At 40.0% G+C, this 11,371-nt stretch overlaps 1 protein-coding gene across 1 annotated transcript in view; it reads right to left on the reverse strand.

Moving 5' to 3' along the window:
• Nucleotides 1–11,371, reverse strand: part of si:dkey-34e4.1 (carboxyl-terminal PDZ ligand of neuronal nitric oxide synthase protein) — a 48,230-nt gene that overhangs the window by 10,795 nt on the left and 26,064 nt on the right. The window contains exons 7-10 of the mRNA XM_035668399.1: nt 10,178–10,350; nt 6,933–7,094; nt 5,563–5,767; nt 3,110–3,440 (exon numbers count right to left, since the gene is read on the reverse strand). Of these exons, the coding sequence (XP_035524292.1) occupies nt 3,110–3,440; nt 5,563–5,767; nt 6,933–7,094; nt 10,178–10,350 (871 nt within the window). The remainder of the gene's footprint in view (nt 1–3,109; nt 3,441–5,562; nt 5,768–6,932; nt 7,095–10,177; nt 10,351–11,371) is intronic.

The raw sequence follows: 11,371 nt of genomic DNA on the forward strand, positions 1-11,371 counted from the left end.
GGAGGAGTCGGACTACACCAAAGGTAATGCAAAGGAGTTGGGAAACACAATAACACAACAGAGCCGAAGTTTCCATTTCTCTAAACCTAATTTTTTCCTTATTTTTTCCAATGCTTTAGTGAGATTAAAAGATATAGCTGAGCCACATAAGCTGCATAACACTACCAATTCTTGAAAGGTCATAGTTGTTTTCATAACAGAAACTAAGTTGCTGCCCGTTTTCCTGATGCTGCCCGAATAATTATTAGTGTTTTTTCTGTGTAGTAATAACCTGACATTTCATTATTTTTATATGCCATTTGTGTATAAACGCAGCATAAAATTTTATGATTACTATTTACAGAAAGATGATGTCACTCTGGAAGAGGCAAAGACATGCCAATAAAAGAGGGGGAGGATGGCAGGGAGGGGGTAGTCACTTTAAAGAAAAAGAACATAAAATGTCCTGGTGGTATATTTCTAGGCTACGGTGCTGCAGTTCTTTTAAGCTTTTGAGACAGAAAATAGAAAAGCTCAAGAGGAAGAGAGGCAGACAGAAAAGAGATGCCGGCTGTTACATAATTACAAATAAAGGGAAAAAAGGGGGTTTTCAGCCAGGCACACAACACAATCCCAGATGAAACTAATGTTCAGATGGAAATATACAGTAACAAGATGCCTCTCATTGGAAGAGATCTGTAGTTCCCTTTTGTCTTTCCATATATTTTTCCACTCCGGCTCATGCAAAAGAAAAAAACTTATTTTGACATATGTAGTGGGAGTAGAGTTTCAGGTTGTGAAGGGATGAGAGCTGGGATTGGCTGGGAGTCTGTGCTGCAGGAAACCACAGGATGTGAGTCTGGCTGTAGGGAGCTAAGCTGCAGTCTCAGACCGGCAAACACACACACACACACACACACACAAACACATAAAAACAAAGCAAACGTACAAAACTACAACATCAAGCACAAGGACGCCAAGTACACACTACACCGCCGAGTCAATTCCAACTCCTTATTTTTCTCCTTGTCTGTTCTGAAATCAGCTTTAACATGCTCTCCTCAGGGATTTCGCTGAGGATCGTTTTCAAAGAGGGATGGAGAGAGAAAACAGCAAGAGGGGAGACAAATTAAGTGAGAGGATGAGAGAGCGAAGGAGGGCAATAAAAGGAAAGAGTTTGTCCTGCTTGAGAACTCCGCTTGATCTTATGTAGTATATGTTTTTTTTTTTTTTGTAGTATAGCTGGTCTTTGTGATGGCTTTAAGAAGATTAAAAGCTCATTAAAAAGCTCATTAAAAAGTAATTACATGCTGTGGCTCCATATATGCATTCAAGGTAAGGGCTGCTTGTGTATCATGCCAGAGCATTCAGACATTGAGTCAAAAGTACAGTCAGGAAAGCACTTCACAAGAGAAAATGAAACAAGGAACAGAACCTCAAACATCCTTGCAAAGCAAAACACATTCATCATAAATTATTCTAAAGGAAGTGATTCCATTTAGTGTCTTTACTCTCTCGACACGTCTTTTAATGGCTTTTCAAAATGAGTTATTTCATGAAATAGAAACACTGGGACAGACTTAAAGCTGATGGAGTTTCCATGTTTCTCTTAAAATCTCATTCTCTCTCTCAAGCTTCTCTGATTCCCTCTTTCAAGCTCAAACCTGATCCCCTCTTTGTTTGTCTAACCCCGACCCTTTTCTCCCTGTGTCCTGTAATCCCCTGATTACAGTCACTTTCATTAGCTGAAGGCTGTTTCTGCTGAGTTGAGCTGTTCTCCACTAATAACGCTAAAAGCTACGGGCTGTGTATGTCACTGTGTAGCCTGGGTACCTCAAACACAAACTGACTGGTACCACGCTAGGATTGTGTACGCACATTAAAGGAATAGTTTGGCATTTTGGGAAATGTTTGCTTTCTAGCAGAGAGTTCCATGGGGATCAATACCACTCTCATGTGGTCATTAAATATGAAGCTATAGCTGGCAGTCACGTAGCTTAGCATGGCTCTGTCCTAGGGTAACAAAATCTGTGCTAACAGCACCACTAAAGCTCCACTATTGACATGTTGTATCTTGTTTGTTTTGTCTGTACATAATCGGTTAAAAATGATATGTTTTATGGGTCCTTACGAGCAGGACTATATCTTGGCCAGTAACTTCATTGAGTCGGCGGGCTGCCTGGCAACTGCTCAGAGGCAAGGGATATTCTGGCAGATTACCCCCTGTAAAACAACCATTTGTTCTTTTTTTTTTTGCACTTCAGTCTTTGTACAGATTAAATAAACAAGATATAACATGTCACATGCAAAAACAACAGGAAGTTATTGTATTTGGCCCATTGATTCATTTGGAGCTACAGCAGAGGGTGCTTTAAAAGCTTAAGGTCCTGACTGTCACAACTTTTACTCCTTCTCTGAGTCATATCTCAGTCAAATCTGAACACACAGACATGATACACATATTTTTTAGATTCAATGTGATTTATGATTTGACACGTGGGATAACAGTATCTCCATGTCCCTTTCAAATAAACCAGAACTTGCTTGAGAATTGTCAAGTTTTAAAGTTTTCTTCGATTTCAAAGTAACCCAGTGATAGTTATCTGTGCTTCCATGGGTACACTGCAAACAGGAACTGCTAATAGCTAATCTGGCATACTTTTAATGGTGCAGATTAGCAAAATGTAAACAAATAAAGGCTAAAAGAACGGGGCTCAAGTTGTAGCCCATAGCTAACTAACTGACACCATGACAAGGCGACATTTTACTTCCTGTTTACATCCCAAGCATGATTATCCCTCAAATAGAAGTCGATAGATTAATATCAATTAATATCAAGTTTTTTCATGTTGCACTATCGATATTTTTTTTACATTAGTAAGGTTCAGAATGTCTCATCAACATGGTTCTTATATTGCTGACAATTTGCTCAACAGGTGTGTGCCCCGTGTCAAAAATCTGATGATATTCAGACCAAAATCTCATACATGAGAGGGATAAATAATAAGCACATTTCCCAAAATGCCAGACTATTCTTTTAATGTATGCTTCATTGCAGAATGATTTGCTTACACTATATGCTGCCAGTTATTTCTGTGTGTTGGTAGAGTACAAACAAACGTTGTCTTACTTTTCATCCATGTTGACTGAGTTCCTCAACGTAAACGGGACGATCTCATTGCACGAGCCCTCCTTGTCGTCCGCTCTCCCATTGGTCTCGATGAAGGGGTCCAGGCCTCCGTTGACCGATGCGTCTGGTTTAGTGCTGTTCTCCAGGTTGAGCAGGTTCAGGTAGGACTCGGCGCAGTCCACTTGGGTGGGGGAGAGGGGTGAGGTTTGGAGGGGCCATGAGGGCGTGGAGGTGATGAGCTGGTCCAGGGCCTGGCTGTAGTGATTCTTCAGATTCAGAGACAGAGACTTTACTGATGTAGAAACTGAGCTGCAAGATGACTGTTGACCATCTGGGATAGACAAATAACACAGAAGACAGCTCAACAAAACGCCACAAGTAAAGAGAATAACAAGAAGAGTCAACCAACGTGTTACCTTTTTCTTTTTCTAAAGATCTCTCTAAGTGCTGACTCCCATTACAGAAAGGAGGAGTTGGCACTGTGCCAGTGGCAGCACTTAGGCCAGCTATGTCTGAGATTAGTAAGATTAGCATTTTCCATCAGAGGGACTAACATGATTAATACAAGCATGAAACATGTGTGTGTCATTTTCAGAATATGCACACTAACACACGTCAAAACACTTAGTATGTACACAGATTGATAAATACACGGCTCTGCCCACTGTGTGTGCGGGAGTGTGAGTGTGTGTGTGTGTGTGCGAGTGGTTACTCATTATTATTTTGGCAAGACTGTCCATTCTTTTAGCTGCTGTAAATACATCCCTCCACCAAAAAAGTGTGTCTTGTGTGTGTGTGTGTGTGTGTGTGTGTGTGTACCAAAATAAAGGTTGTAAACACAATCAAAACTCTCACTGAGAACTGCAGCCTGTGAGTATGAGATAATGCTGACAGAATGGTTTTACATCCACTGTGATCACATAATCTGCTATTAGTTTAGTACAGAGATGCTATTGTGTGTAAAAATATGTTGTTTACACGCGCTGTGTTACACAGAGAGAGCATGGTGATGCGTGGCCCTCGGCTTATGTAAAAACATTCATTTGAAAGTGATAATTTCAAGTGAATAATCCCATTCTGAAATATCACAGACACAGCTGCAGTTGGTACTGCATTTTTATATTTAGTGGGCACTCTATTAGGTATACCTGTAAAATCTAATGCAATCTAAGACAACAACTCAGCCATAAATTATAGCTTTACAAAGATAATATTATTCAGGTTTGATTGACACTGTCAGAGAATTATTCATTTTACTGTTTAGTTCCCAATGTGGTTGAAGTGGAAATGCATTGAGAAATGTTTCTAATATTATACCCACTCCATTTACAAACATGAGGGAGGTAGAATATTAGAAACACATTTCAATATAATGCAGTCTAGTCTAGTACAACACAACCACTGACTATGACCTCAGTTATATATATATAGGTGAAATAACACCTCTCTGACAGTGTCAACTGAACATAAGAATCTTTCTAACTGGAGAATTTGTAGCAGATCTGTTGAATTAAATTGTATGTACCTAATAAAGGCATAGAGTGTTATGTTTATGGCTCTATTACAAACAACATTACAATCTGTATGTTGTTTGGTCCACCTATTTAGTCAAGACTGAGTTGTATTTGCTCAATACTTTGTTCAAAACTTTGGTTTAAGACCAAATACCTGCAAAGGTAATGACCATTCTATCAGCATAACAGCTGTAGTTTGTATTTAATGCTGATAATCAAATGTTAGCATGCTAACAAAGTAAACTAAGTTTGTTTTCCACAAACGAGTAAAGTATAAAACAAGAGAATATAACATTTTGACAATCCGATCTGAAATTAGCTATATGAAAACAGAGAACTGTATTTATTTATGGAATTTTGGAAATTCATAGATGCCTTTGTGAAATTAAAATCCAATTAACTAACCAGAAAACATGTTTGAGCACCAACTTGCTGTCTTTCCCTTCTGTCTTACCCCTCTTTATCATTTAAATGATGTGGGCTTTTGCATTAGTCCTCATTATCTGTGACTTAAGTGTCTCCTTTGATGCTGTGATCAAGACATTTTCAGCATTAAACAAAACCTCAGTAGCATCTACAGGAATACATTAAACTGGTTTTGCTCACACCTGGTGGACGTTTTTTCTCCTTAGTGCAGATAGAAGTGAAATGCTCAATTAAAGGACACCCAGGTGGCACAATGGGAAAAGCACTCGTGCTCACCTGCAGATGGGGTTCAATCCCTGGCAGCTGTGCTTCTGCCTGTCAAACACACCTGACGATGTTTCCAGGCAGGAAGCCAGTGAGGGATCACGGTTTGTGTCATGAATGACTACACCATACCCTTGCCAAAAGGAGAGTGAGCAATGACAAGGACTGCAGCACACTGGGAACCTGACCTGACATGAATTCATCTGAGGGATTACAATGTTCCTACCAGTCACCTCTCTAGTCACTTACTGTGCCCATTAGCCTGAGGCTCCTGTTGTGGCTGCCCTGGTTGTGTTGTTTTTGGGGAGCGGGCCTCCAACTCCTTCAGCTGCTGCACGAGCAGGGCCAGGTGCTGCAGCAAGTCCCTGTTCTGCAGCAGCAGCTGGTGGACACGGGCTTGAGCCTCCATACGAGCAGCAGTCTCTGCTGCCATCTGATCCTTCAGTAACTGCACCTGTAGTGAAAAACACAAGGTGTGTTTGTTTACGGGTGAACATTTCTGGTTTGTTTTCTATGCAAAACCTAAAAGCATTATCTGTAAAAATGTTTGTTTCAATGGTTAGTTTTTCTGTCTCACGCCTTAAAGTAATGATCGGCTCATGGTGCACTGACTGTCCTTGCATTACTGTGTTGGTGCTGCCCCCTAGTGGACAGCATCAGTAAAATACATAAAGTGCATAGAGATAACACAGGGTTGCCGTGAGGTTCACACAGATTTTATCGAGACTTGAATAACAAACATACTTGATGGAGTGAGCAATGACCTGGTTGCAAAGATGAATATCACCTTCATAAATCTCAACTGCTATAGGGTTTTTACAAACAATTTATCCTAAATGTGGCATATAAATATGGTATTAGCCTCAGGCACAGTAAATGTGTACCAAGAGTGCTGTGAATCCTAAGGATGTATGGGTGGAGTAAATGCCAGTGTACATGTACAAGTCTAGTTGGCCAAATAACTCAGTTTCGTTTTACACCATACAGTATACTGCCAGATGTTATCAGTATTACTGAAGCCAAATAATGGTTAATAATTCATGCCATATTGGATGAAGTTAATCCACAGCACTTCAGCATTTCAGCTAGGGCTACTGAAATTGAAGTCAGAGTCAGGGTGAAAATAAATGATACATGCCCCTGACTTTGACTGAAAACAGGTGAATATCAAGGTGAATTTATCTGATATTGGTTCCCCTCTTTGAAGAAAGACTATGGATTTGAAATTAGCCTGTAAGTGGAAGATTATAAAAAGAGCACAGACTATGATAAATGCCAATCTCATTTATTTAAAAAATGTTTATGTGTATTTATAGAAGGACCAATCTGAGTGTAGCTGAAGCTGTTAATCGATTAATAGATTAGTAGATCAGCTGAAAAATAATCAGCTATTTTTGTAATCAATTCACTGTTTTAGTCGTTTGTAAAATAAAAAACGTGAAATTCTCACGTCTGAGGATTTGCTGCTTTTCTTTCTCTGTTTTCTGGTCGAACAAAACATCACATTTAACAAATATAACGCTGTACTAAATAAGAGTATTGAAATATGGTGATAATGTGTTTTCAGCCGGGCCTGCTGCTTTGTTTTACACAACCTGCACACTGCGCCGGTTTCTTACCTGCGCAACAGCCACCTGTGTGTGCTGCTGCTGCTGCTGTAGCTGCTGCTGAAGAAGCTGCAGGTAGTGCTGAGATGCCAGCGGAGTGAGAGACTGAGAGCGAGGGCTGCTGGGAGTAACGCCTTGGGATGTCACAGTGAAGAGGGACCTCCGATCAAAGTCCTGACCACAAACACACAGAAAAAATAAATATTGACACCAGTAAAATGGCGGTGAAAGCAACGTACATTAAGCGGAAATGATGGGTATATTTCCCCTGGCATTATATTCCCTGACACATTCTGTACCCACGGAGATAATCAAAGACATAATGTATTTCAATGGAATGTGCTGCCGTTTTTTTCATACTTGCGACATAACAGAAGCTATTTTTAGACCTTGGACACCAGCTGAATGCAATTAACCAACCAGTAGGATAGAAACCACCCAGTCTTCTGAGACGATGAGACCAGGACTGCGACCCACTGATCTCGAGCCCCATGGAGCCTTAAAAGAACCGGAATAATCCCTAAACTCATTATCGTCCCATATACTTTCTTCCTCTGCCTCCATTTATCTCACACTGTTTCTTTACTCTGTGGATGATTGTCCAGATAATTTTTGGTAGCACAAATGTTTCCTGGAGAAATAAGACGCTCCCTAAGCAGCTTTTCACTTCACCTCCTTGTCTCACATAGTTGAGACGGAGCAATGTGTCTCCAGGAATATCAGCACTGAACAAGAGAGATGGATTTTATGTGTGTGTGTGTGTGGACGTCTTTAGTGAGAAAGTACAGTCAAGTCATACGTAAACACATAAAATTCACATCTGTATAATTGCACAAATTGCCACTGCTGTCATGTAAAATTACTTGATATCGTGGTACATGGATTATTGTAACTTCTACATTGCACCACTAGATGGCAAAGTAGCACACTGTAAAGTACAGCACATTCAAGTGAGTGTTATCTTTAGAAGGGCTTCTAACTCAGTATATCAGACCTTTTAATTTAGCACTATGAAATTCTATTTCTGATTATCTAAAATAATAAAAGTTAATCTCACCAACACTGACACTGACACCAAACAGGATATTTGCTTAAAGACCCTTAAAAAACCCACTTTCTCAATAAACTTTTGACCATGAGTAATAGATCCTATTTAAACAGTAATTTTTTTTGCCAAAGTTCTAAATGTTTTGGTCATTTCAGGAGGGATTTCTATTTTAGTGTTTCTGTCTCTGCTCCTCTAAATGGACTGAAGTGGGTGGGAGTTAGTTAAAAAAGAAAAGTTGACAGTTGGCGGGTTGTTTGGTCGATCAAATCTAATCCGGCCATCCCAAAAAGTCGTGATGAAGCCAATAATCTGAGTTTGTGAGAGTTAAATGTTTACTAAATAGCTAATTATATAGAGAAATACACAGGTTTTAAAGCCAAGTTTTCAGGGGCTTTAACAACACTATAAACTACAAGTGCAAAAAAAAGTTGATTAATCGATCAGTCAATTATCAGATAGTTATTTGACCATGATTCTGATTATCAATTAAGCGTTTAAGTCATCAAGCAAAAAAAGAACAAACATTTAGGCTACAGGTTAACTGTAAATTGAACAACGTTGTGTTTAAGACTTTTGGTCAGACAAAACAAGCAACTTAAAGATGTTACCTTAGGCTGTGGGGAATTAGTAATTTTTTATTTACTATTTTCAGACATTAAATAGACAAAACAATTAAACTAACGAACGAGCAGACCAAAGCCCCTGAAAGATTTGACTGACAGTGGCCCGGCAACCTAAACAAACAAAACACCAACTGTCACCAGACTTTGACTCAAATGTTGCTCAACTGTGATTGGTGTACAGAATGATGTGACATCACTGTTTTCGAACTAAGCCCCACCCACCTCAAACCAGTGATAGGGGCTCAGACAAAAAAACATGTGAAATTACCTAAACTGTCTGACTTTGGCTAATGCAGTAGGGGACCATATTTTTAATAGTAAAAAGCTGATTGAGAAAAGCTTCCAGGGCCTTTAACTGATAATGAACATAATCCTACAGTCCTACAGACTGTGGCCTCAAGTGGATTCAACACCTCAGATGGTCTTGGAGGTGTTTCTGTTATTTTGTCCACCAATACAACCAGCATCTTGTGTAATCCATATCTTTCGGTCATTTCTTCTCCATTATCCTGATCTCTCATTGTTCCTTCCCACGTCTCTTTCTGTCCTTCCCTCTCTTTTTCCTCCCCACGCTCCTTGCTTATCTCCATAGAGCAGATGTTCGTGAACCCCTCGATGGGATTATGGTGGCGTTTCTCAGAAATCAAAGGGAACAGACTGGGTTTCTGGGATTAGGTGTCCCCCTTTTCACAGCCAGCAGGAATATTCAGGTTTCCCACTCCCTCTCTCTCTCCCACTCCCTGTCTCTCTCTTTTAGTAGCACGATAACAGCTGTGTCTACCACACTCGCTCTGGTGACAAATCCAAAGAAACACATCATGACACACCAAAGCCTGCATGTTTGCATCATTTCATCCTGTCCCTGTCATATGAAAGATAATTCGTCAGTTCCTAACTTCATAAGGATTTAAAGCCTGCCAAATATCAAACACAGAGAAACAAAACTGTAGTCTTTTTACCTCCATGCTAGAGTGACCAGGTTATTTCTTACCTTCGATATCTGCTGCCAACTTGGAGAGCTGCAGATCAATGATCTGGTCAGGTACTGCAGTAGATGAGAAAGCACTATACTGTACTTCTTCCTAAGTTCAATGAGCCATTTGGCAGCACTATGCCTAGATAATAGCATCAAAACACCACTAAAGCCAAAGCAGTGAATCAAAGCAGGGGCAGGCTCCTGTAGCTACAAAGCCAGAGGCACTCTGGAGTGAAGAAAGCTGTAATCATTAAAATGTGGATGCGGCTGTTACCTCACCCCTACTGCTGGTGTCAGTCAGTAATAAAGGGGGGAGGCCTCACTCCAACTGTGATAGAAACTAACTGTTATAAGAAGTTGAAAGTGCATCTCCAAGCACCACAACTGCACTGCTTCTACAAATACGTCCAAAAATTGTCTTAACCCCTTTCAAAAGACTAAAACATGCACAATAGCTGTAGTATCAGTAGAAAAGAACGACTGGTCACCTTCATACTGCAGGACTATAAGACAGCTATAATGTATCGAGCACAATACAGTGTACTTATTAGAGCGTTCTTGCCCTCAGCAGTTCAATGTGTGTGTGTGTGTGGGTCCCGCAGTATCTTACTATAATGGTCTGTCCAGGTTTGACCATGTTCAGTTCAGCCAGACTCTGCAGAATTTCACTGACTGCCTTTTCACACAGCGAAGCTCCAGCCGAAGGACTTTCTCCTCCTTGCCTTCCCCCATGTTTGCTCTCCTCCTCGTCCTCCCCTTGCTCTGCTCCCGTCAGTTTACGACCTATTAATGAATACATTGTTCGCTTTTTGAGTAATTTCACAACTACTGTGCAGTGTTTTGTTCCTGTTTAAAACATGGGCACTAAGTATCAGTGTCATTCAAAACACCAAAGTGACATTAAAGACACTGATGAAACAACATTAACATCATATCTAATATATTAATAAACCATACATGAGACTCTAACTTTGAATTTAGAGTAGGAAAAAAAAAAGGTTTTGGGAAATATTCCAGCCTTTATGCTAAACTAAGCTAACCAGCTGCTGGCTGGAGCCTTATATATAGCAGACACATATGAGATATATATAGAGGAGATATGAGGTATAAATCTTCTCATCTAAAGAAAGAAAGCAAATAAGCATGTTTCACAAAATGAACTTTTTTGAATATAAATACAGCTTATACAGTATATTTGTGCAATGTAATATCCTTCTGAAATACCATCCTTACAGTAAAATAATGCATTCAAGGCTATTAAAAAACATACAAACATGGTTGCCTTCATTTAGCTAACTAAACCCTAAATTAATTCTATTTTTGAGCACATACACAGCATTTTACCCCTTCTGCCTGTCACACAACTGTAGCTCAGTGCCAGACAACTATTCATTCACTGAGCAAATTACACTCATTACTACACTGGCAATCACCCTCTCGTGTTGTCCAATGACTCACACAGGGATCTTTCCCATCCTTCCCACATGAAATGAACGTAGCACAAGGCCTCTGAGTATACTCGAATCCAGATTGGTTTCATGTTGTCCCTTTAATCTGTTTATAGTCCAGTGTAACCGCACATTCGTGTTGCTACTGTTTGATCGTTGTGCTGAATTAATGAGCTAGTTAGGGTTGATGGCTCAATTTAGGCCTTAAAGAGGCGTGTAATCAGACTAAACGGACAAGGTCAAGCTTTAGTCAGGAGAGAGACGGTCCCCATGTGACCAAAATGCCCAATAAAGGCTCATAAATGCACATTTTTCACAATAACACTGTTCAGACCAGATGTTAAGGTAAAATGTGT

This window comes from Morone saxatilis, unplaced genomic scaffold, assembly GCF_004916995.1.
Source record: "Morone saxatilis isolate NCDOM2014 unplaced genomic scaffold, NCSU_SB_2.0 Contig21, whole genome shotgun sequence".
In the NCBI taxonomy this organism is placed as follows: Eukaryota; Metazoa; Chordata; class Actinopteri; family Moronidae; genus Morone; species Morone saxatilis.